General features: G+C 48.6%; 1 protein-coding gene across 1 annotated transcript in view; it reads right to left on the reverse strand.

Annotated features, from left to right (window-relative positions):
* Positions 1–26389, reverse strand: part of CTDP1 (CTD phosphatase subunit 1) — a 1764689-nt gene that overhangs the window by 970671 nt on the left and 767629 nt on the right. Inside the window, exon 10 of the mRNA XM_069620649.1 lies at positions 5463–5693. Coding sequence (XP_069476750.1) covers positions 5463–5693 — 231 coding nt within the window. The remainder of the gene's footprint in view (positions 1–5462; positions 5694–26389) is intronic.

Genomic DNA, 26389 nt, shown 5'->3' on the forward strand with positions numbered 1-26389 from the left:
AATTAAAAGTAGCTGAAACATGCATAACATCATAACGTTACAGGGAGCTGTCCAGAACTGAAGTCGAGTACAAAAAGTAACAATCTAATCCAGCACTGGACAGCTCCCTCTAACTCATGTAGTATCAGAAAGTGCACTCGAGACTTATTTTATTTTTTAATGGGGGGGTCCCCCTCCAACCCCCCAATAAAATAAAAGTCCCAAGTCCTGAAATTAATCGCTAATACTACACAAGTCAGAGGGAGCTGTCCAGTGCTGAAATTGATTCAATACAGTTACAATGTAGTTTAGCACTGGGCCTCTTAGCCCATTTTCAAAATTAAACCCTTCCCCCACCCAAACCTCCATACAACTATTTTCGGTGGAAAAAAAAATTTGAAAGATCTTTGATGAAAAAAATCTTTCAGTGAACATGTTTCGATGAAACATCTGTAGATGAAGACTGTATAACACAGCATGTGAAACTATGAAAGATACCAATGCTGCAGAAAATATCTTCTACTTCGAATAGGTTAGCCCATTCTGAAATGCACTGCCCATTGTTAAATGTTCTGCTCTATCTTTTTTTACAATTCATGTCCCTTTCCGACTGTAATGTCGATCCTTTATCAAAATGTTTGTTCCATTCTAATTCAGTGCATGAAAGACCAGTGGCAAAATTGCATAAAAAAACGTTTAAAGACATTTGGTTCCGTGAGCCTGATCAATTGCATTGTTACACACCTGTTCATCGTGGTGCCAAAGATGGAAAGCTGCACTGCTACCCCATCTAAACCACATCAGAGAAGAAGAGGGTGGTTGGTACTTTAGGACCCCACATCTTGCAACTGGAAGATTTCATCAAACTAGTAGTAGAGACCTGCAGCAAGCCTTTCTTGCAAATGTATGGTCCAAGAAACCAACTTCTTTGTGTTTCGAAAATGTGTTGCTGACTTTGGGCCCACGCCTAGGCTCCACCCCCCTCCACTGGACTGGTTAAATGCAAAGCTGTATCCCTCTTTGAAACAGAAGGTGGCCTTCAGTATGGGAGTTTTTTTCTGCATGAAAATGAAATGGGTTCTCTGAGACCATGTTTAAAACCTATTACAAAAGTTGAGTGAACTTGAGATGAAATGTCCCGAAACGAGACAAAAGCTTTGTGAGCAACAGCTGCCAAAATACGCTTGCAACATTCAAAACAGTGCGAATGAAACGCACATAACAGTGGGGCATTGCTTTTTCAAAATAAATGGAACATTTGGAAAAATAAAAACCTTCAAGAAAGCGAAGACCCATATACAAAGACACCACGAAAAGAAAGGTGAAATGACAACTTAAAGCCTTTGTACATCATACCAAAGGGCTGAAATACAAGGAGTTGATGGATGGTGACGGACAGGTGGAAGAACTGCAATGCACGATTAAATGCTTGTTCTGTGAACCCATCACATTTCAAAATGACAGCATCCTTTTTTATACTCGGAGTCCTGCCTGTTGGGAAGGAGGGAAAGTAAGGTACAAGAGTATCTTTGCATGTAAAAATGTTCTTAAGGAGGGATCCTGTATTATCCATATAACGCTAGAGGGTCAATTTAGTCTCAAGGAGGCACTCACCCATTGCAACAATCCTGAGTAAGTATAAGGGAACCAGAATAGCTATGGTGTATGCAGTCATTACACCAAGAAGTAGCCTCAGAGAAATAGAGTAAGAAAAAGTGCAAGCTCGCCACAGCTTGAGCAAGGTCAGATAAGGCATGAGACAAAACATGAAAATTGGTGGGTAGACCATATGTTGTTGCAAAGGTATAAAAAGACAGTCAAACTGTTGCCATACATCCCTAAACGCCTCGTCACAAAATGTCCTGCAATTTCCAGCTGTCACTACAGAGGATGCTGCAAGAAAAGGTATCAAATTGTGGTTAGGAGGCACCATTTTGATGAATTGCAGTGAATGAGTTGATTCATGAAATAAACAGTGATCTCATTTGGAGACGCTTTTTTTTTTTAAGGATCACATGGAACGGTTACAGTATGTTGATCGGGGAAAAGTTGGGTTTACGATAAAGATTTACAAAACAAACCGACAAGTATACCAGAGTGGGTAAACAAGCTATGGGGCAACCTTTTTCAGGAACTCATTTTACAAGGATTGACAACTCTGCCAAACAGACAATTGACCCAAACTCCCCACAAAACCTCCAACATAGGCCGATACAACTAGTAATGTCATACTCTGCTTAATCAGTGCTGGACTACAGCCACCACCCCCTTATATACTAGAGTCTGGGTTGAAAGCAAGGGTCATTTCCGCAGGGTATGCTACGATCTGCTGCAAAGAATATCCCATTTACCCTGCCATTTTCACCTATTTTTATGTGACATTCTGAAGGATTTAAATCTGCAGTGACGGAAAATCAGTCATATTGAGGATGCAGGTGTAGGAATTGCCCTTTGTTATCTTTCACATAAAGGGAAATGTGATACTGATGAGGGTTGTGTAGAAACTTCGAAAAAGATATTTTAAAAATCATTGTTGATACAATGGGAGGACAGGATGTGAAGATGACTCTCCAGCTGTTTCGCAAATTTTCTTTTCACAAGAACTTGATTGATGATCTGCCTGCATTGATAGCAAAATAGATCAGCAAGAGCCGGCCACAACTACATTGTTGAATTTTGATAATAGTGTGAAACTATTGAATAGCAGCTCTGAAAATGTACCTTGAAACAGTGAATTTTATGTAAACATTATTTGTTTACAGCACCCAGACCCGTAGGTATCATGGTGCTAGTACATAACATTGGAAGCAAATTTTGTCATGGGCAAGGGCATACAATCTTAGTGCTGGCGTAGCTTGAAAACTTGGCATAGTCTTAATCATATTTATTGAACAACCAGGTTTTCAGACGTTTCCTGAAGAGGGTATACAAGGGTATAACATGAGCACAAGCTCAAAGAGGGCTTCCAAAACCACATTGTTGGGTAAAATAAAATATTTGCTGGGACTGATGTCATTAATAAATGCACATTTGTACACAAAACTCTAATGAAGAATCTTCCCCCATGGAGGGCGCTGGGCCAACTTTAAACTCTGGTAAAATATCACAATGAAATGTTAGGCCCTGGCAGGATAACAGACGTGCATATGCTGACTTTAAGAGAGTAAGCCAAGATTGCCACTAACAGAACATATGCTTTGTTTTCTGGGTCTGCCATTTCTCATCTGCCAAATCCAGCTTCAGCCCGGAAAAAGTAAGTCCTTGGAACTAAAGGCAGTTAAATGAAATTCCTTGTCAAGTACTATAGTGAGTGTCTCCAATATCATATCCATAATTGGTTGCAGAAGCCTCATTTGGAGGGGTGCAATGCCTTCCATAGTAGGTCACTGTAACAGAGCCAACAAACTCATGTAATAGCTGTAAGAATTATAGAATGTCTTCTCCACTTGAAGTTCACTTTCAGTGAGAAAGGGGTGATATATTTGACTAATACTTGAACTATTTTTGATATTGAAATTTGATGTTGCATAACATTCTGTGAATTATAATTTTAGATATTATTGTATTGGTTTTTTTTTATGGTGTTTCTCTGAACAAACTTGACTATTACTAAAAGGAAGGCGGTCCTTTTATCTCTGAAATCCAACAATTGTGCTAAAAAAGTAAATGATTATTAACTTGAAACGGTACAGGCTTGCAAAGTAATTCAGGAATTTGGTTTACCATTGGTGGCAGATTAGCACAATTGTGCCTATAATTTCCCTCAATGTTGTAACACTGCGAACTATACTTGCATCTTCAGTTTGATCTTTGCTCTTCTACCCATGATTGTGCCCACGTGTCTGCCCATTGTCACCGATGGATATATTTTTATATTTTACTTTCTCTCCAACATGGTCAAATACACGTTTTTCCATGCAGCTAAGTTTTCTGTGACCTCTTTAAGTATCACAAATTCCCTGCAATGTCGGTTACACTTTTCTTGCTGTTTACCCAATCAAGAAAAACATGTGCTAAAATTTGATCTTTCAAGCCATCGTTTTGTGAGTTGTCAGGATTATAAAATCTGAAGTGCTGTGCAGTTAAGTTGTAAGCAGTCACAAAAGGAAGTAGAGGATTAGTGCCAGTTTAAAGTAAATTAAATGCATATTCAGTTTGCAAGTATCAGAAGCGAGGTGCAAATGACTAAAATGGCAATATTTAAAAGAGGACAGTGAAAACGTTGATCACATTTATTGGGGAGTGGCAAAAAAATAGAAAAAAATAGGTTGTTACAAAGTGTAACACATGACTAACAGATCTAGAAGCAGAGTGTGCAAAATAGCATAACAAATGTAAAGTGCACAAATAAAAAGTTGAACACACTGCAAACAAAAAATTGATCTTTAACAACGCTGACAAATATTTATTTAATAACTTTTTCAATGAACACAACAGACAGAGTTTGGTCACAAAATCCACATGGTTATAAGAAACAGATGACATGATAGAAAACCTACAAGATTGTGCTTAAAATAAAAATGTGCCGAACTTGCAGTATGCATGCTTATATATAGTCTTACTCACTGAGGAAAAGAAACATTGTTTTACAAGCAAAAACAAGCAAAGAAGCCCTAAAGGGGGCTTTCTTTAAATTAAATGGTAATGAGCATTCTCAAAGTTTACATCTGTGAAGCATCGATATTAGAAGGGTCATTTCGTCTAAAAGGAGCTTAAATCATATGTAAACAATCAAATAACTTATTTGCAGACCACCACAAGGGCCATGTGGTTCCTCATTTTCGCTTTTTTTTTTTTTTTTAAAGAAATGGCAAGTACGGTTAAGGGAGCACATCCAAATCAATTGAGGAAGCCAAAACTCCAATGTTCACTAGATATATTCTTGGAGACTCAAACTGCCACTGTGGGAAAGTGTACGAGAGCTACTAGTATTCAACATTGCACACATATGTTGTATCAGAATCTGCATCTGCTTTCGCCAATACAATTTAGGTATTGGCCTCCTATTTCACATAGGATCTTCCCTTGTTGACCAACAGGCAAAGCAAAAAAGAATTTGAGTGGGGTGGAGCACATTCAAGAAGAGCAAAGTCCAATTGTTTCTAAGTGATTCATTCCCAGAACAAATGTGATAAAGTAACTGGCTAAAACGTGATCAGTGTAGCTAATGGAAAGCAGATTCGCAGTTAACATTAAGCAAACTGGAGTGGTCAAGTCTTGTGACTCACTATTTCCTATATGATTTACACCAGATTAACATGTTGGCTTTTTTCCTACCATTGGCACCAGCATAAACTAGCCTAAAGTCGGAAATCGAATCTATGCCGAAATACTCTCCCAAGTGTAATCGCTTGTTCCTCCCACTGGTCCCCCTTCCAATAGTCTGAGAAATCAGAGTGAAGCTAAAAAAGATTTACAATCCAGGGGATGAATGAAGGAAGTAGTTCATGAGGCATAAGCGGACGAACTACAGTTTCTGGTACCTGAAGGATGAGTGCTCCCCATGGCCTGGTAACGAAAGGGGAGGAGCTGGTGCTTGAATGTAGGGTGACTGTGCTGAACTCTGAGAGCCCTTCCGGATCAGCTTTCCAGTGTTGGGATCGTAAATCCGTACCTCGGGACCCGGTGGAACCTTTGGATGAATTGGGGTTGGGTGAAACAGAGCAGTCTGGAACGCACTCTGGACATCAGGGAACGTTGCAGGGCTTATCGACCTGGTGAGTAAGTACACAAAACATATTTGAGAAGTCAGTGATCAGTTGACAAAACAATGAATTAAAAACCAGTCATCGCACACAAAGATTTAAAACACTTAAAAATCAAACACTGCAAAGCTGTGGTTCATTCAGTGGGTTTGCTGTAACTATTACAAGAGCAGAGGCTTAGCATAAGGGATGATTTCCCACATTTCCAATTATTGTGTAGCATCGCTAAGATTTTTCAGCAATTTGAAGCATGAGAATGCCTGCCTGTAACTGCTGCATACTGCACTCTTTGCCAACAAAAGGGAATCATATTTCAACACACTTTCTCAAAAAAAGCTTAAAGCAACAGGGAAGCTCCCTCCACAATTTAAAGGTAACTCCATTAGTACATCCATGGTTGCTGTGGAATTCTGTCTTTCAACACCAGTTATGTCAAATGTAGAAATCCTAGCGTAATGTCTTTGATGTGCCTGGTAAGAAAGAAGATTAAAGGAAACAAAGAGCAATGGTGTCTTGGGTAATTCTGTTGTAGGGCTACAGGAGAAGGGGGTGGAGTTTTCAGTCGTTCTTTAGAGTGTTGTGCACATGTGGTTACATTGATTTAGGTATATGAAATGTACAGGGTTTAGAGGTTTAATTGGATATTGTTCTTTCTAGTTATGAAATATTATCAAAACGTTTATATTGCAATGGCTGTTGCACACAATGTTTGTGGAAATTGATTTTTTTCAATTCTTGAACCCGCATTGAGGAATAATATTCAAATACCCATTTGTAGCTTTGGCAACTTTTCCACCTTGCACTGAAGAATCTTTCCTTGTTAAATGTCTTTTCTCTTCCCCCAGCTTGCACTACAAAGGTTTTTGCTGGCTGTGCACTTCATAAAACTTTACCCATACTATACATCTACCCGACAAGCCACAGGGCAAATATACACATTGCCATTGGTCATATAGCCACTGTGCCTATACTTAGGAAAGAAACGTGTGTAGCACTGCAAAGAGGTAATGATAGACACTAGTTTATTACTGACCACCTTTCCATAATCGATACGAGCAGGGAGACACTTTGGAGGGTTCAACCCCCAGAATTCGTATTACTCAACTAAGCAGGAAATGACAGTGTAAAATAGAGGCTTTTGTAGCTTAACTTCCTGTATCTGGCCCCCATAACAAATTAACAATCCATTCAAAGACCATAAATCCTTAATGTGTTGGAGGTAAAACCGGAGGCCCCTTTGCACATTAATTATAAGTTACTCACCGTAATGACTAACATCGTTAGTCCCCTTTCCTCCATACTGCATGGGCTATTACAACTGAATGCAACCCCAGGGTGGTGAGCAGACCCTCCTTAAGCAAAAAAGTTCCTTAGAACCGCCTGTCCGAAGGACGCGTCTGACTTAGAGCCGGAGTCCAAATAGTAATGCTTACAGAAAGCCGAATAGGTGGCCTAGGTGGCCTCCCTACTTATGACTTGTCACGGAACCTGTCGCTGGAATGCGGTGGCCGTGGCCTTGTCTCTGACCGCGTAAGCGTGCATGTTAGCTGGCAGCGGCTTTTGTTGCTCCACATAGGCCTACTTGATGGTTGCAACCATCCACTATGGAATAGACGCCTTGGATGCTTGATACCTGGGTCACGAGCCCCCAAAAGGTGATAAAGTGTGTCCAACTTGCGGAAGCCCATGGTCCTGTCCAGACAGAATTCAGGTCACGCCTGACATCCAGACAGTGCAAGACTCTGAGCCTCGTCCTTGGGGTCAGCGAAAAACATAGGTAAGACTATTTCCTCGTTTAAATGGAAGGCGGAGGGTACCCTAGGTTGGAACGCCGGGTGAGTCCGCAGGACCACCTTATCCCTGTGGAAAGTGGTATAGGGTTCGGAGTCCACCAGAGCCTGGATCTCGCTGACTGCGAGCAGTGGTGAGTCGCACTAGCAAAGCTGTTTTGATGGTGACCAGCTGATGTCCGCAGACACCATTGGCTCGAAGGGTTTGTGCGCCAAGGCGCACAACACCACATTGAAGTCCCACACGGGGTGTGGCTTCTTGATGGGCGGGTAGAGCCTGGACAAGCCCGCCAGATGTTTGACTATTGGGATGGAAGTGGAAAATGCCTCCTCCGCCGAATTTCTGTAGGCCCCTATGGCTGCCAGATAGGTGCGGCATGTGTCCACCTGCACGCCCGAGTGCGCAAGGTGTGCCGAGAAGGAGAGTACATCATCCAGCATGCACCTAAGGGGGGGGGGTCGATCTCCTCAGAGTCTGCCCAATGACAGAACATAGTCCATTTACTCCTGTATTGGCTCCTTGATAACCTTGCTTCTGGTACCCTGAATGATCTCCAGGTTAGCTTGTTATAGGTTCAGGTGCCTGAGGGTGACCTGCTCAGGAACCACGCTGCGAGGGCTAACTTCTGCGGGGCTTGGTGTATGACCCTCCCCCCTCCCCCCCCTGCTGAAACAGGAGATGGGCTGGACCCAGCAGAAGTTGAATGGGTGGCCTGTCCGCGAGGCTGAGCAGTTCGGAGAACCATGGTCTCGCCAGCCACCATGGCACCATCAGAAGGATGCTGAGGTGACAAGCTTCCTTTATCTTGCGGATTACCCTGTGGACCAGGGGTGTGGGAGGAAAGGCGTAGGCCGTCATGTCGTCCCACCATATCTGTAGTTCATCGACCAGGGAGCTGGTGCCCTGCCCCTGCCAAGACGCGAACTGATGGCACTTCCTGTTCTTCGAGGAGGAAAACAGATCCACCTGAGGGTGCCCCCATCTGCTGAAGACCTCGAACAGCACCTGGTCAATCAATTGACATTCGTAATTGTCCGCACCCAGTCTGCTGAGTCTGTCCGCTTCCCAGTTGGCCTCCCACGGAGGTGGACGGCCGTGAGGTAGTTGCTGTTCTCCAGGGCCCATATTCCCACATGCTGACTGCTAGGATGCACTGCAGAGGGGACCTGGCACCCCTGTGCTTGTTGGCATAGTACATGCTGGTGGAGTTGTCGGTTTGGATAAGGACGGTCTTGCCCCCAATGAGCGGAAGGAAAGCTCAGAGATAGCCAGAAGGCCCAGAGTTCCAGCCAGTTGATGTGCGACTCCTGCTCTTGCCGGGTCCAGACTACATGGACGCTGTGACTGTCCAGAGTGGGTCCCCAGCCCTCTAGAGAGGTGTCCATCGTGATGGTGACCTGTGGGGATGGCTGTCGGAAGGGCTTGTGAGGTCCGAGTGGAAAGAAGGCAGTATGCTCACCAGCTCTGCTGGAGAGCCCTTCTCCAGATTCCATGAGGCTGCGAAGTGCAGCTGTAACCTCATCCTGAGCCTCGTATCATAGAGGTAGCCCACGAAGTTGAGGCTCTGTGTGGCCTGCAGCTGAGACTTCTTGAGGTTGATCGTAAACCCCAGGTCGTGGAGTGTGCTCATAAGTGCAGCGGAAGTGTGGATAACCCCCTCGGGGGATCTCCCCCTGACGACCCAGTCGTCCAGGTAGACATGGTGGCTCTGAGGAGGGCTGCCACTGCACTTATGAGTCTGGTAAATACATTGCGGGCTGAGTTGAGGGGCCAAAGGGTAGCACCTTGTACTAGAAATGGCAGCCCATGATCCTGAAGCGCAGGAAGGCGCGATGTGGCTGCCAAATCGGGACGTGTAGATAGGCGTCCTTCAGATCCAGGGAGCACATCCAGTCTCCCTTGTCTAGTGTCTACACAATGAGTGCTGGCGTAACCATCTTGAATTTCTGAACAGGGAGGGAGGGAGTGGTTGAGGGTGGATCGGTCCAACTACTCCAAGGCCAGTCTGGTGGTTTTTTTGTTTGGAGAAAATCCTGGACTAGAAGCCCAATCCTCTCTGGAAGGCTAGGACTTGTTCCGCTGCCTGGGTCTCGACGAGCAACTGGATCTCTGCCAACAGAGTTGCCGTCCCAATCTGTGGGAGTGGAGGGGAGTAAGGAGGAGAGTGAGGGAGGGACCGGTAGGCGGTACCCCGAAGATACTACAGAGAGGATTCAGGGGTCCGCAAAGTTCTGGCACCAAAAATGCACATGAGAGGCAAGCCTGCCCCCCACATGAGACACTTGAACACGAAGGGACGCGTCATGCTTTCTTTCCTTCTGTGACTGCTGCTGAGGAGGGGGAATGGAAGAAGCCCTTGCTCCCCCCAGCCCCTTTGTTGTTTGCGCCGGTGCTGACGGGCAAGCGGTCAGGCTGTCTCACTCTCCGTTCCTGGAAGCCCCGGAGCCCGCCAAACGACCGCCCCCTGTGGGAGCGTTGACGCGACTGGTTGTACGCCTTAGTCGTGGCCTTGGTTAGGATAAAGACTTTGCAGTTTGCGAGCTCTTCTTTTTATCCAATTCCTCGTCGGTGGTAGAGTGAAAGAGGTCACTACCCTCGAATGGAATGTCCAATATGCGTTCCTGGACCTCGGGGCTAGACTTAGTAGCCCAAAGACAGGCCATCCTCCTGTCTGTGGAGATGCAGATGGCCCGGCCAGAATTATCGATGTGGGCCATGGTGGAATCCATGATGTCCTGCGCTACCAACTTGGCTTCTCATAGACCTGCCTTGAAGCGTGCCTGGCTCTGCACCAGAAGTTCTGGAAGGAAGTCTGCCATTTCCCGCCAAAGCCACTGGTTAACGGCTGCAAACATGGCATCGGCATTGGCTTGACGCAGGTGCAGCGAGGCGTTGGATTACAGCTTCTTCCCGCACCCCTCCAAGATCTTCTCCTCCTTGCCTAGCAGCGCCGAGGACGAGGTGGCAGAGGACGACTGAAGCTTAGAGTAGAGCGACGCTGCAGCTATCACTGAAGAGTGCAGTGAGGGTGCACCAACAAGAGTGTATCCCCTCCATATGTCTAGACTTGGTATTGAGGCGCTGATTGACAGGTCAGGCCGAGGTTGGCTTGATCCACCACTTTTTTGCTCAAGCCACATTGTTGTCCTGCACCGGGAAACCCGTTTTGGTAGGGGGTCATAGGGTGATGGCCTTCTGCCAAGACCCCCTCCGAGCTACTCTACCTCAGGTTGAGGAAGGCCCAAATATTCTGCCAAACTTGCAAGTGTGTAATGAAGGCCTTCGCTGACGATGGCGTGTCAGGGTCCTCCTCCTCGTCTGTATCCACAAGTGTGTCCGGAGTGGGTGGAGGAGTGCTGGGCGCCATGGGCTGCGGTGTGGAGACTGGAGCTGGAGGCTACTGTGGAGCCGCCTGATCTGTGGGAGGCAGTGGAGCCAGTTTCGAAGGAGCCGGCAAGGGCAGCGGGGGCTGCGCTGGGGCAGGTAGTGCTGGAGTCATGCGAGTTAGGACTGTAGGAGCTGGTGGAGTGACCGAAGGGAGCAAGTCCCTGAATGCATCCTGCAGGATACCCCTCATCTGTGCGGTTCGCATCAGTGCCATGAACCTTTCGAAGAACCTATCTTCGGAGGCTGAAGAGGTGGCAGGAGATATTGACGGAGTGGCGGGGAGCTGATGGGGCCGGAGCGCACCGCCTAGGTTGCAGGGAGTACCTGCCCAGCGCTGCTGATGGATAAACTGTGGGCCACGTACCTGGTTGACACCAGTCCCACCTTGAAACTCGTTCTCCTGCCTGCTCCGTTCCTAGGAGTGGCATCGGACGAGCGGCCATGTTGTCTGCAACGGCGGCCTTTTTGTTGAGCTGCCTGCCAAAGTCGTGGTGCTTGGCTCCCTGGACCCGGCCTCCGCCAAGACTCTTGGAGGTGGAGCATGAGGCTTACCCTGCACCTCAGGCAGAGGACTGGAAGGCGTATTGCCCTTGGCAGAGTCGACACTAGTGCTGAGTGCAGGCGCCCCTTCAGACATTTGACCAGTACTAGGGCGTTGTGCCTCAGGTGTACACCCGGTAAAAGATCCTTGCGGTCCCTCAGCACTAATTCCTGAAGGATCTGATGACCACCTCGGCCGTGATGCCAGTAGCTGAACTAGCCTCGGTACGTGTGCTGGTGCGAGAACCTGAGAAGTTCCTCCCACTCTGGCGTTTCCTCAGGAAGGAGTCACCCTTACGGGGTGCGATGGAAAAGGGCGACCCTCCTTTGGGCCTCGATCTCGGTTTGCCAAAGTCCTTCAAGACCTGTGGAGGCGACCTTTCAAAGAGCTCCTAGCTAGCCTGTTCTTCAGTGCGCATGGTCAGTGCGTTGCACGCGGTACAACCTTCCCAGCCTTGGTCGGGGCCAAGGCAGCGGAGGCAAAGAGCGTGGGGGTCGGACATAGGAAAGAGCCCTTCGCAGGCTGGGCACCTGCTGAAGCCCATAAAAGTCGACATGCCACAGGGAGGAGAGTGACGCCGGAGGACCAAATACCTGAATGACAAAAAGACAGAAGAATCCGGGGAAGAGCGTGTGGCATTACATGGCCGAAGCCAAACCCAGGAGCACTGGTGAAATCTGCCTGTTCCTGTCGATGCGAAAAAGGGGACTGGGGTGTGGTGCTGGAGGGCGGAGTGAGGGTAGGGCATGCTCCCAAGTCCAAGCCCCTCTAAATTTAAAGGGGAAGGTTTTTTCTGCTGAAAAAGTTTGTCTAACGTCCATAGGAAGCGACGCCATTGCAATATGGAGGAAAGGGGACAGGACGTAAGAGTAGGAGGGTTTACCAACATTTTTTAATTAGAAGGGCTAGGGAAACAAATTATCAATCAGTTCTTAACAGAAAAAAAATCAGCAATAACTTTGTGAATTACTTCTGGTTGTGTCCATAAAACCATCTACTTGTGGGAAAGGCTTTAAAGGTTTCCTCTGCCGAGAGCACCGGCAGCATATTAGCTGAATTTGCTAACTAAACCACTATCAAAAAAGAGGTTCTCCAGGAAACCCAGTGGCAGTCTACTGAAGCGATGGGCTGAAAGAGTTTGAAAGCCTGGCTCCCAAAACCACATTCAAGTCTCAAAAAGTATGGGGTTGTACACCAGTGCCGTTAAGACACAGAAACATGTCAAAATGTCCCTTAACCGCTCAATATGCTTAAGAGAAACATTCTAAACCTGAATTCCTGTAGGCCCAAGGGGCAAAACGGTTAAGACTTTCATGATTCCATTTTAACGGGTATTTAAAAAGGAAGTGATCAAGGGGAGGGTCTAATGGATAGACCCTTAACTGAAAAACATGGTCCATTTGGTGTTTTATTGCCCATGGGTGGAATTAAAAGCCTCGGCACACAGGTTAAACGTCCCTTAGTCCCAGGAATATGAAGAAGTTTGCAGGAATGTATGGCTGAAAGTGCTAAACCAAGAGAAGCCCTTTTGGGGAAAGAGCACCGTATGAGGAAGGATTCATCTACAGGGATGAGATTAAGATGGGGCTTCATGACCACAGTCAAGGGATTCTGACACCAAATTGACCGACCGCACATCAGTGAGTGCGAGTCTATAAAAAGCCCTGATGTAAGTGGGACACTTACGTTTCACCACTGAAACCGGTCGGCTACTTTTCTGTGCCCTGGCAGATAGAAACACCAATAAATAAATAAAAAATCACCAACCAGGTCACCGATTGTTCAACTCTGAATATTTAAGAGGAAAGAATGATGAATTTATTTTCTCTGGAAATAGAGTCAAAGAAATGTTAGTAAACTCTTCACTCCAGAGCACAGGAGTCTTGTTCGAGATCTCTCGAGCTAGTGACTTTTTAACGGTAGTCTCTGTTAAACATACCACTTTTAAAGAAAAAGCTGCATTCCATAGAAACGAAATATGATTGGTTTAAGTTTCACTTGGAAAGCGACTCAACAATTGGGAAAAAGGGCAAGAAGGTACCATAACCCCCAAGAAAAGCTAAATGTGTGGCATACAGAAAGGAATAACAAAGTAGAATCACCTGAATCTTAGTGCGTTACTGGAATCCAGCCTTGCCACATAGCTGTCAAGATAATCCTGTGAAAGGTCCAAAAAGCCAAACGGCAATCATTCAGGGCTAAGAGTATGGGATACCAGGTAAATGCACGCTCAGGCAATAAAATGCAACATGTAGATCTGTAAGAGTGTTGACTTCTGCAATCCAATGGAACTAATAGGTTACCCCAACCTAATTTAGAGAATGCAAAACAAGCTGTTCCATGAAAATGCGCCGTCATGTGTTAATAGAAAGATCAAATTGTAATATGCTGTCCTTAGTTTAATCACAAATGTCTGCTTCAATTAATACAGTCTTTACCGATCTTTGCCTGCCAACACGTGTTTCGATCACCTTAGGTTTTTTTTCAAGTCAGACTGTTGATTTGTTAGACTGCAAGTGGTTGGAATGGACCTGCTGTATCGTCTATTCCTTAAATATTTGGCAACAAATCCACGTGAGCACCATGCGTTTGTATGTCTTCTTATATGTATATTTGCAGGTATAGATCCCAAAAGGTTAGTCTTGTTTTCAAAGTTCCATGTATATGCTGGGGTTCCGCTTGCGACCATACCGCCGCTCCGTTTTCTACTTCTAACCTTGAAATTATTGACAAAAATTCTAAATTGCTTTATTGTTCATTCATTCAGGAACTAACTTGCTAAATTCAGAAAATGTGGAATGGGGTAAACAAATCAGGCCTTCTCCCGTGTAAAAAAAAAAATACAGGAGGGCACCTTGCTTGTTAGGGGGAGCATAACTTGCTATCCCAGAAAGGGGGCACTAGAATCCGAGAGAGGTTATGAGGAGACATGAATTTCATGGTTTTAGGGAGAAAAGGAAAATGGGAAATGCATATGCAAAGAAATTGTTCAAGGGTAGTTCTCACATTCTCTTGTTATTACCTCGGTCCCATTCAGAACACACCCAACAGGCATGATTGCTCTTCACCACAAAGTGGCTCATAGGCAGAAACCTCCCATCAGAGAACATCACCTGTAGGATTTATGAACTCAATTGTCACTCATAGGGCACGCAAGTCAGATATCTATATATCTGTCACTGTTAAGTTTGCTAACGTTTGGCTTTTAGGGAAATGTGCTTATGAGGGGAATCCCAACACTAGAATAAACTGAGGGGGCCTAGTCCTACCCTATTGGATGACGTAAAACATCACTACAGGTTTGTCGGTGTACACCAAAGCAATGCAGCACCTAGCATGCTGAATGAAGGACTGAAAGACTAGGCAAACAGCCTCGAGCGCCAGGATGTTAACGTGACTGACAATTTTTTGCGGAAGACAAATCCTGGACCTTTAGAGCCCCTGATGTGCTCCCCACTCAAACCCAGGAGTCGGGTTGGTTTCAGGTGAAGAAAAAGGTCCAACAATGTTCTCTTCCAGAGACTTCCATGGATGTCAGATTTCATCTCCTTCATGATCAACACAGGTTTGAGATTCTGCAAGTGGTGCGAGTACTGTGCTATGGAGAGTTCTAATCTCTAGATCAAGAGTATAGCACAAGCAACTGCCAGGGTGTAGGAAGACCGCAGTAAACGATACTTGCTACTAATGGGTTCAAAAAGATGCATAAAAACCTTAGGAAGAGCACGCCTTCTGGAACTCTGCAGCCCTGGTGCACCATCGGAAACAGCAACTAAAATGTCTTACTTTACAGAGGCTCACCAGCACTCAAAGTCTTGGCCAAAACAATTAAAGTAAATATTAAAACAATAGGGGACCACACCACAGACATCACTAGGGATCTAAAGGTTTCCCATTGGGGCCTGTGTAGGTCGGCGAGAGAATGCAAGAAAAGGACATTTTTTCATGAATATAAAAGACCCCATCTTGCCGTATTGCTATTGTGCACGTTCCCTCTTCTAAACAAATATTAAAAAGGCGCTCATCAGGATGTCCTACAGAACTCAAGTTCGGCCTCAGTCCAAACCTCGGCTATATTTCTAACTGACTCTACCACCAACAGAAGAAACACAAACTTAGCTCAGAGAAGTTTTCTTACTCCCCCTTGCTAGGGTTTATGCTGACTGGTGCATGACCCCATCCCACCCAAATCTATGGAATTAATCTTCACTGCCCAAGGTTAATTGTACAGTTGAAATAAACAAAAGTTCTGGATACTATCACAAGTAGGACCCGCTCCAGGCCCCCCCCCTGCTAGGTTTTAGTTCTTAACTTGTGTCACAGCTCTGGGAAACGAGTCTCTTGGATTTCTGGATTTTGCAGTTGTTCAACTGCTGCCTCTTTCTCACCCCTCTAGGGTGCTTCAGGTTTTTGCCAATAGTAAGTTCTTGTGGCCCCTCATGGACCTTCTGCAGTTACTTGAGGGATGTAGATACTGTATATTGCCAACCCTTGTGAGTGGATGGAATGTTTAGCCCTGATTGGGCTGTGGGTTATTAGCCAGGTTTTCTCCTTTCTTGGGTGGCTTCATTTCTCGAACCCTTCTCCGGTATTTCTCTTGATCTGTCTTTTCTGAGAACCTTGTGCGATTATGTCTTCCAAGTTTATTCCCTTTTGAAATTAACTTTGCTTTCTAGCTTCTCGGAAGCCTTCTAGTAGCTTTCAACTCCACCCCCTTTGAGTAGTTTGCTTTCTTTCTGGTTTCTAATAACACGTCGAGGGTTATGGCATTCAACATCACCACCTTTTGGTATCGGATTCTATAAACTTCTCGTGGCCTGTGGCACTTAAGCTCACCCCTATTGGAATTGGTCTTGCTTTCTGACTTCTCATTAGCCACTCGCGGGTTGTGGCTTTCAGCTTCACCCACTTTTGGTAATTTGTTCGCTGGCAACTCTGTGGGTGGTGGTTCACAGCTTCATCCCCTTTTTGGTATTTAAATTTGCTTCTGGTTTCTAATAATCCCTCACGGGTTGTGGTTCTCAAGTACAGCCCTTTTATGTATTTCACTCACTTTCTGGTTTCTAATAACCCCTCACGGGTTTCAGTTCTAAAGTTCACCCTCTTTGGGTATTTCAGTCACTGTTGGTTTATAGGCCCATTGGCCTTCTTTGGCACTTGGTTCACTTTCTCAGCATTCTGTCCGCAGAGCTCAACCACCCTCATCCGTTCTCCTTGCAGAGAACCGCATGCCTGCTTCTTTGCAGTGGACTTGTTTGGGGGAGGCGGTCACTCATTCCGCAGTGGAACCGGGCTCCTTGCACCATTGGTTCTCTGTTGCTTCCCATGGTTGCTGCAGTTTCAGCACTCCAGTCTTCCCTTTTCGGTCATGGTCTGTTCTCGCTCCTCTTAAGACCTGAAAGTCTGGGGCTCCTGGGCTCAGCAGCGTTCTGCGGGCTCTCCACGTACGAGTCATGGTCCAGTCTCCAGGAGGCATTGGATCCGCGCTACAGCAACGGTTTCCATCTGCCACGGTCTTGCTCTCGATCTTCTGCCCCAGCTGTCAACTTGTTCCGCATAGGCTAGTCTATGCCAGATAAGGGTCTGGCCTTTTATACATTTCTCCCTGTAAAGAGAAGCATAACGCCAATGGTCCTGGGATTCTGGTCTTTGGGATGGATCAACAGCCAAACCAGGCATAATCAAAGGTCCCTTTTCTTTACAGTTATCAGCACCCATGTACGCAATAATGTTTTTAGACATTGGTGGTAAGGGAAATGTCACACACTCGGTCATTGGGAGTTCTTGTACTCCAAAGATAGGGGTCACCCAAAGTGAAATCCCGCTTGCGCAATCCCCTAATGAGGGTTTGTGTAGCAGGCTCACCTCTCTAGTCACAAAAGGTGTGTCGCCCCTTGGGGAGAAGGGACGAATTGCTTGAATTCATCACAGGCCACACTAACCAAGGACTGGTTCCCAAAATAGAGATTGCCCTAAAATTAGCACCATCCGAATTGTGATTATTGAATGCTGTTGACAGAACAGGAATGGCTACAAACAGCCTTTTATATGTTTTATATAGTGGGTCACTGCAGATTCTCCCACTTCCAAATGCCTTACCAACTCAAATCAGCACTCCATTTATCCATCATGGGTGCATGCCCGGCTGCATACACTCTACCAGGAATCAAAGTGGTGATTGCAGATTGCAAAGCTTTCTAAAGCAAGCACTGAACTATCTGTGCCCTCAGACAGACTCCAGTAGAGATTATCCAGTAAAAAGCTGATAAACCATGCTAACAACGTATTTGAAACCAGCATGTAGTTCTGTAATTGTGTCTGTTGGCTCCTACTTCAATCTCAAAAGCAAAAATGTCTGATTTATCTTCAAGATTCAGTCAAATGGAGCAATCGAACAAATGGGCTAATTGTAGCACCTACTTATGGGCCTACCACCATACTCCCTACTAGAAAATTGGGATGATTGTGGCCACCTTTCAATATTAAGTTAACTATCCCATAAACTCTTTCCAACTGTCAGTATATCTTGGACTCCAAATCACAGGACTCTTGTCTCTAATGTTTTCCACATATGCTGTCCACCTTCTTCCTCTATTGTATGTGGTTCATGCTTTTGATAAACTGAGGTTTCTCCACTCTTGCGAACTCTTAAAATATATCCTGTATCTCGTTTTATTTCTTCTTAAACTTTATTTCGGCCAAAAAGTGCCATGAAAGTAAAAATAAAGTTACAAAAACCGATTAAGACATAAATGCGCTAAAATACAACAAATAAAATACATATTATACATTAAAGCCAACAATGTGCATTCGTACAAAAAGGCCCAAACCAACAAAATGTGCAAACCAGATAGACAGTACTTAATAGTTATTCATTATTACCATGTCAATATATTTTACATTAAAATACATCAAACAATCAAACTGCTTTTTTCCCGTACCATGGTTCCTGCAAGTCAGACAATACGGAGCAGACGTGGTGCAGTCTGTTCACTGCTCATTTTCGGTGTCAATGCCTGGAGGGAAGAAGGGTGGTGCTCGCTGCTGCTTTAAAAGCATTTCCCCCAGCCCATAGTGGAGCGGAGCGGACGTGGGGCGGGCTGTTAACTGCTGTTCAGCTGTTGTAGCTGGGTGTTGGAGCTGGGAGTCCAGGCATGCAGGACAGGTCCATGAAACAAGCCTTAGTGGTGCTGTTCCTAATGCGCCTTTGACCGGAGGGTCAGGCGAGAAGAGGAGCGGCCTGTGTTCTGTTTCGATTGGCTGGATTTGCTGGCAGCTTGCAGGAGGGCATCGCATTTAAAGTCTCCTGTTGGCGCCATAATTCGGGGGGCAGTGGCTACCTGTTTTCTTATCGCAATGCACTGTTCTATAACAACGTTTTACAGCCAGGATAATGGAGGGGCTCACTGATGAGGTGAGGAGAAGCGATAGGGGGGAGTGACTTGAAGTGTCTTGAACTGCTGAAGTTGTTAACAAGCATGCATCTTCATGTTCTCCTGTATACCCCACCTCATCACGTCAGACACGGTTGCAATTGAGCACACGGCTGCCCCCTGCCCCCGAACTCTCCCCATGTTCATTCCGGCGAGGAGGAAAGTTTTGACAGTAAAAAGGAAAAAGAAAAAATTCTGCTAGCAGGTGCTGACTCTGAACTGCAGCTAGACAGCACTATAAAGCTTACAAGTGACGCCTACCAGCGGATCAAGGAAATTAATCATTTTCTTGGGAGCACCTTGGACACGATGGATTGCAAAGCCAGTGTGTCTCATGAAGAAGCCATCTATAGTGCTGCATTAGAAGTTCTCATGCAAAGCCACTGCGTCCCAAGAAGAAGCCACCTATAGTGCTGCATTAGAGATTCTCATGCAAAGCCACGGTGTCCCATGAAGAAGCTACCTATAGTGCTGCATTAGAAGTTCTCATGCAAAGCCACTGCGTCCCAAGAAGAAGCCACCTATAGTGCTGCATTAGAGGTTCTCATGCAAAGCCACGGTGTCCCATGAAGAAGCTACCTATAGTGCTGCATTAGAAGTTCTCATGCAAAGCCAGTGTGTCCCATGAAGAAGCCACCTATAGTGCTGCATTAGAGGTTCTCATGCAAAGCCACTGTGTCCCATGAAGAAGCCACCTATAGTGCTGCATTAGAAGTTCTCGTGCAAAGCCACGGTGTCCCATGAAGTAGCCACCTATAGTACTGCATTTGTGGTTCTCTAAAGTCGAAGAGGGCCTTGACTATACAAGGCCATCCCAGGGAGTTGCTACCCATATCTATGCTTAGTGCCCCATAACCGGCCATTGCTGGTACGGTTTTAGCTTGTTATTCTTCTATGCCCTCTAGTTACGATGGAGTCGTTGGCCTAGACCTAATAGCATTTGCCTTGGGCAGTGTAAATGGTGCAAACTAAGAACTACCCACGGCTGCAGTGCCAGACACATTACCGAAGGGGCTACAGGGGGGGCAAATGGGGTGGGGGGAGTGGGTTTTGCCATCTAATATCAACCTGCTCACTCCACCACCAAGTGCGTCCAATGACCCCAAAGACAAGGTGCAGGATTTGTGTGTCACAGAGGGCCACCAGTCAGGTGTTAGCTCTGTCAGTACACCAGCCCCCACTCGGATTCCTATCACCCAGACCCCGGAACCCACCCTGGCACAAGCTAATGTGGACCCAACTGCTTGCAACTGCAATTTAGTGCCAAGGTAATTGGCTGATATAAAGAGGTTGATCATTTACATCTTGGAAGATCGCCAGGGAGATGGTGCCAGGGTGGGCAATGAAGTTTGTAGATCACCACAATGGCTTTCCAGCTAGCACCTGTGAAATCACAACATTCAGCAAGAGAATGCAACTGAGAGCCTTCTTCGGCACTAGCATCCCCTTAGCAGAAAAGGAGCCCTCGATGCAAGTTGAGCCAACAATCAGTTCTTATTCACCCAGAAACCACAAACCATGAGCAAAAGAACAGCCAAAATTCTCGATGGGCAGTGCACGACCCCAGGCAGGTAGTACGGGATCCGAGAACTATGCCCTTGGGCAACAAACAAGGCCAAGGAGCAGGTATGCAGCACCTACATCTGCCCCTAGAAACTCCAGCCATAGTGGTTCAAGCTCTTATGAGCACCAAGTTCAGAATTCCACCGATATGAGAGGCTCACGTGGGGGTTGGGGGGAGGGATATGTGTGCACAGTCTCTCTAAAGGTGCCGACGACCAGCAAGAATCGAGGGATCGAGGGAATGCACTTACTGGCTTCGAACGGTATGGAAGAACAAGTTACTTCTTACCTGGTAACGTTCTTTCGATGGGATGTTCCTCCGACTTATTCCTTATCTTGATAGATCATCTCCAGCTTGCTGGCCTCGGAAAGTTTTTTTAAGTAGAGGGCACTGCGCGTCTATGTCCCTCGAGCCGATGTCCCTCGACAGCCTCCGTATCGGCGCCGACGTCATCATGCGTATAAGGAACAAGTTACTTACCTGTAACTGTTGTTCTCCAGCATGGGTCTGGCATGGATTCACATGCTCATGAATATTCCCCGTCGTCAGGCCGGGAATCCTCAGTATAGAAAAAAATCAGTATCAGTTTCGTTTCTGATCTGTCTTTCTTAGTAGTAACCAATCACTGGTCTCTGGGTCATACTGCCCCCAGCCAATGACTGCCCTCTCCCTAAGCCCCGCTTCCGGCAGCCATCCTCAGATTTGGTAGCACGTAAAGTGGCAGTATGACCAAGTGAAGAGCCGCAGAGGGGCAGGCGGGAGGGTTCGCATGTGAATCCATGCCAGACCCATGCTGGAGAACAACAGTTACAGTAAGTAACTTGTTCCTTCTCCAGCATGGGGTCTGGCATGGATTCACATGCTCATGAATAAGAGAATACATAGCAGTACACACATGCACAACCACGGGAGGTGGCAACAGGCTCAACATTAAGCAACTCTTACCTCCACACCAGGCTCACCTTAGGCGAACAGGTTGCGCAGCACTGCTTGGTCGACCCTGGCCTCCTCCCTGGAGTCCCGATCGACGCAGTAGAATCTTGTGAAGGTGTGCGTCGACCTCCACGTCGCAGCCCTGCAGATGTCCAGCATGGGCACACCAGACAGGAACACCGTGGTAGCAGCGATCGCTCTGGTCGAATGGGCTCTCGGACGGCTGGGTAGCTGTCGGTTTGCCAACCGGTGACAGTGCATGATGCAGCCGGAGAGCCATCTGGAAATGGAAGTCTTCGAGAGAGCCTTCCCTTGTTTCACAGTGCCAAAGTTTGCAAACAGTTGTGACGTCTTCCGAAAACTCTTCGTGCGGTCCACGTAGAACTTCAGCGCTCTAGCTACATCCAGAGAGTGCAAAGTCCTCTCAGCCGGCGACGGGAAAAAAAACTGGCAACACCAAGGGCTCGTTGAGGTGGAAGTCCGACAGCACCTTGGGCATAAAGGATGGGTGTGTCCTCGGCACCACCCTCGTGTCATGAAAAGTCAAGTATGGAGGCTTGCAAGATAGGGCCTGGATCTCTCCCACTCGTCGTGCGGAGGTGATGGCCACGAGGAAAGCCGTCTTCCATGACAGGAACTTCAAAGGCGCCGAATGCGTAGGCTCGAATGGGGCCCCCATGAGCTTGGTCAGCACCACATTAAGCTCCCACGCCAGGGCAGGAGCCTTCACCGGCAGGAATGATTGGAATAGTCCCTTCATGAATTCTTTCACCAGGCGATGAGACCACAAGGACGCCTGTCCCGTTGTCCTGGTATATCGGGAGATTGCAGCCAGATGTATTTTGATGGAGGCGTGAGCCAGTCCAGCTTTGGCCAGCGACAGTAGGTACGGCAGTACTTGAGGGGCCGTAATCCGCAGAGAGTTAATCTTCTGTGCACGGCACCAGACAGAGAGAACCTCTTCCATTTATGTCCGTAGCACTTGAGAGTTGAGGACGCCCTGGCCTTTGCAAGAATCTCTCTGCAGTCAGCCAGGATGTCGTACCCTCCAAACTCTAGTGCTGCAGGAGCCAGGCCTGCAAGTTCAGCGACTCCGGGTCGTGGTCAAGAATGGCGCCTCCTTCTCTGGAGAGAAGGTCTGCATCCTTCGGCAGCTTGACTGGTGGGGACGTTGACAAGTCCAGAAGGTCCGGGAACCAGATCTGCCTCGGCCACGCCGGTGCGACGAGGATCATCATGCACCGGGACCTCTTGAGCTGGTTGATGAGCCGGAGCAGCAACGGCAGCGAAGGGAACGCATAAAGAAATAGGCCGTCCCAGGGGAACGAGAAAGCATCGCCCATGCTCCTCGGCTGAGGGAACCTGCTGGCGAACCTCCGGCACTTGGAATTCGTCGCCGTCGCGAAGAGATCGATTAGGGATTCGCCCCATCGTCGGAAGAGTCGATCCACTTGATCCTGGCGTAGTTCCCACTCGTGGCACGAGCGCAGCTCCCTGCTGAGTGAGTCGGCGATCATGTTTTTTATTCCTGCCAGATGAAGAGGCACCAAAAGCATCCCTTGGGCGACGGCCCAATGCCACAGATCCTGGGCTTCCTTGGATAGGGCCAGGGACCTGGTTACGCCCTGCTTCCGGATGTAGAACATCGTGGTGGTGTGTTCGGTGAAGATCCTCACCACCTTGCCCTTGAGGGACGGAAGAAAGGACCTGATGGCCCAGAACACCGCGCAGAGCTCCAAGATGTTGATGTGGAGAGACTTCTCCTCCGGGAGCCAAAGGCCTCTCACGTGAAGATCTCCGGAGTGTGCTCCCCAACCTTCCAGGGAGGCGTCCGTCGTCACCGTCACCTGGTGAGCTGGGGTCTGAAAGTCTGTGCCCGCCGACAGATGGGAGCGGGTACCCCACCACCGGATCGCCTGATGGAACGTCTCGTTGAGGGATCCTGTCCTCGAAGCTGCCCGTCGACTGGATGCAGCGGGCGTCGAGGAACTCCTGTAAGGGTCTCATCCGAAGCCTTCAAAGGCGCACCAGATAAATGCAGGAGGACATCATCCCGAGGAGGGACTTGATAGATCGTACCCTGGCCATGTCCGTGGCCAGCAGATGCTGCACCTTGCCCAGAATGGTCCTGGTCCTTTCCTCCGACGGCGAGGCCAGCCGCACCACTGTCGAGCTTGGCTCCGAGAAACAGGGCGACTTGCGACGGAACCAGGTGGGATTTTGGAAAGTTGATGGAGAATCCCAGGTCCGTGAGCAGCTGGACGGTCTTCACAGTGTGCGCCACGGCGAGCTCCCTTGTCCTTGCCCGAATGAGCCAGTCGTCCAGGTAGGGGTAGACGTGGATCCCCTGTAGGCACAACCGCACCGCCACCGGTGCGAGGCACTTGGTGAACACCCTGAGTGCAGACTTAAATCCGAATGGGAGGGCCTTGAACTGGTAGTGCCGCCCTTGGACCACAAACCTGAGGAACTTTCGGTGTCTTTTTAGAATGGGGATGTGGAAGTACGCATCCTCCAAGTCCAACGACGAAAGGAAATCGCCCTCCTCCAGCTGTCCCAGCACATGCTGGAGGGTGACCATACGGAACTTCTGTGCCTTGATGTACTTTTCAGTCGTCGTAGGTCCAGGATGGGGCGCGATCCACCTTTTTTACAAGGAAGTACCTTGAGTAAACTCCAGAGCCCTGAAGCCTCTTTGGGACGAGCTCGAAGGTACCCTTCTTGAGCATCGCCCTTACTTCCAAACGTAGTTGAGGGACGGGATTTTCCTTCCTGGCCACGGGTGGAACGCGAGGGCACTTCTGAAACTCGAGGGCGTGCCCTTGGGCCAGGGCGTCCAACACCCAACGGTCGGTGGAGATGGACTCCCACGCGCTGACGAACCTTGCCAGCCGGCCTCCCACCGGGGTGCTTCGGCGGGGGCCCGACCCCACGGTCGGCTCAATCTTGTTTGGAGGCCGTCTTGCCTCCTTGACCTCCTTGTCGACGACGACGGGCACCACCTGACTTGCCGCGTCCCCTGTAGGCTTCCTGGGACGAAGATCTTGCCACTTGGCGGTAAGTGGAGGAGCCACTGCCGGATCCCTTGGAGGCACCTTGTCTGCCTCCGGAGCTCCGAAAGGACTGCCGTCGTTGTTGGCGCACTCCCAGTGCCCGGGCCGTCTGTGTCTGTCCTGATGGCCTGAAGGGACTCATCAACCGCCTTCCCAAACAGGTTGTTCCCGTCGAAGGGCATGTCCAAAACCTTGGTTTGTACGTCCTGGCGGAAATCCGTGGCCTTGAGCCATCCTCGTCTCAAGCAAACGCCGTTGCCCAACTGACGGAAACCGATGTCAGCGATGTCCGTTGCCAACGTGATGGCGTGGTCCGAAGCAATCTCCCCCTCCTGTAGGATTTCAAGGGCCTGAGCCCTTTTGGCGTCCGGAAGGAAGTCTAACAGAGGGGCCATTATGAACCACAACTCCCTGTCGTAGCGGGCTACGATAGCCAGGGCGTTGGCCGCCTTAATCGTTGTTGCTGCGGATGAGATGATCCGTCGTCCCATCGTGTCCAACTTCCTGCCCTCGCCGTCCGGCGGGGAAGTTGATGTCGAGGCCGATGCCCCCCCCCTCCCCGCTTTCTTCTTTGCCGCCGCCGAGACGACCGAGTCTGGGGTAGGTTGTGCCCGAAGGCACAAGGGGGCAGCGTCGGGGACCCGGTACTACTTCTCGTACCGATCCCTCTTTGCCGGCGCCGTGGCAGGGTTCTTAAGGAGGGCGAGCCCCTCATCCCAGATGTCATCAAGAAGCGGTACGGCGAGGACCGTCTTCCTTTTAGCCTCGCGCCGTTGATAAAGGAACCCTTCTTTCTTCTTTTCTTCTGGGCAGAGCTGAAAAAACTCGAATGCCCTGGAAATCATGGCGTGAAAGGATCCAATCTCGGCGGGCGGGGACGCACGAGCAGGGACCATGGGGGACAGGTCCCAACGTCGCCTCCGTCGTCATCTGTACCCGTCGTAGCCGTGTCCATGCCTGTATCATCCCCGTGGGTAGTAGACCGGGGGGAAGGCAGAGCAGGCCGCAGAGGTGGGAGAGGTGGCGTAGGATGCGTCGTCCTCTTATGCGGTGGACTCTCCGAAGGTCCTGGCTCCGGTTCCCCCGTAGGGTCTGGCTCAGGTACCTCCGTCGGGGGAAGGGGCAACCTTGTCTTTATCTCCGAGCATAAGGACTGAATCGCTGACAAAATGGCCGCCGAGGTGTCCTGCGGCGCCGGAAACGATGGGCGCGAGGGCTCTTGAGAAGCCTTGTCGGCGACACCGTCGCTCTCGACGTCGCCCTCGTCGGGATCCCTCCTGATGGGCTGGGCCTCTTCCACGATGGGCTCTTCTTCAGAGGTCGTGTCCGTATCCACGATGGCTACCAGCCCCTCCCCCACCTTTTCCAACGCGGACTTCGTGGGGGTCTTCTTAATGGGCCTGAAAGACGACTCCCTCCGCGGTGGCAGGGAGACTCTGGGTCCTGAAGGCACCTCCACTGGTATAGCCTCCACAGGCTGAGCCAGGGCCACGGCGACATCCTCAATATAGGTCTTAGAAGAGTGAATTAAGGCCATCGTCACCTTCTGGACGCCTGGGGCCTTCACCTTGGGGGGAGGGTCCGCGACTCGCTCCCCCTCTGCCGGAATCTTCGAGATAGACCGGGGCCTCTCCAAAAGCTTCGCCGGCTTCTCGGACTTCCTCTTACCCAAGCCAGAGCGTTGGCTCGTGGTTGATGGCGCCGGGGAGGATGCGCCCTGCCTGGCAGCCAAGGAGCCCGACCGTTCGGCGCTCCCGGTGCCCGCGGAGCTTAGCCTTTTGTTGGGCCCCCGTCGCCGGGGCACCCTCACAGGACTTAGAAGACCGCTCAGACTTCTTTTTCTTCTTCTCGCCTGACGGGCTCTTCCCTTCCATCCAGTTGGCGAGACGGAGGTGGCGACCCTTCATGGTCCGCTCCGACATGTTGCCACAAAACGCACAGTCCTTCTCCTTGTGCGTCTTGTCCTCATGGAGACAGAGGCATAACGAATGCTCGTCCTCCTT

Source organism: Ambystoma mexicanum, chromosome 5q, assembly GCF_040938575.1.
Source record: "Ambystoma mexicanum isolate Mex_15411 chromosome 5q, UKY_AmexF1_1, whole genome shotgun sequence".
NCBI lineage: Eukaryota > Metazoa > Chordata > Amphibia > Caudata > Ambystomatidae > Ambystoma > Ambystoma mexicanum.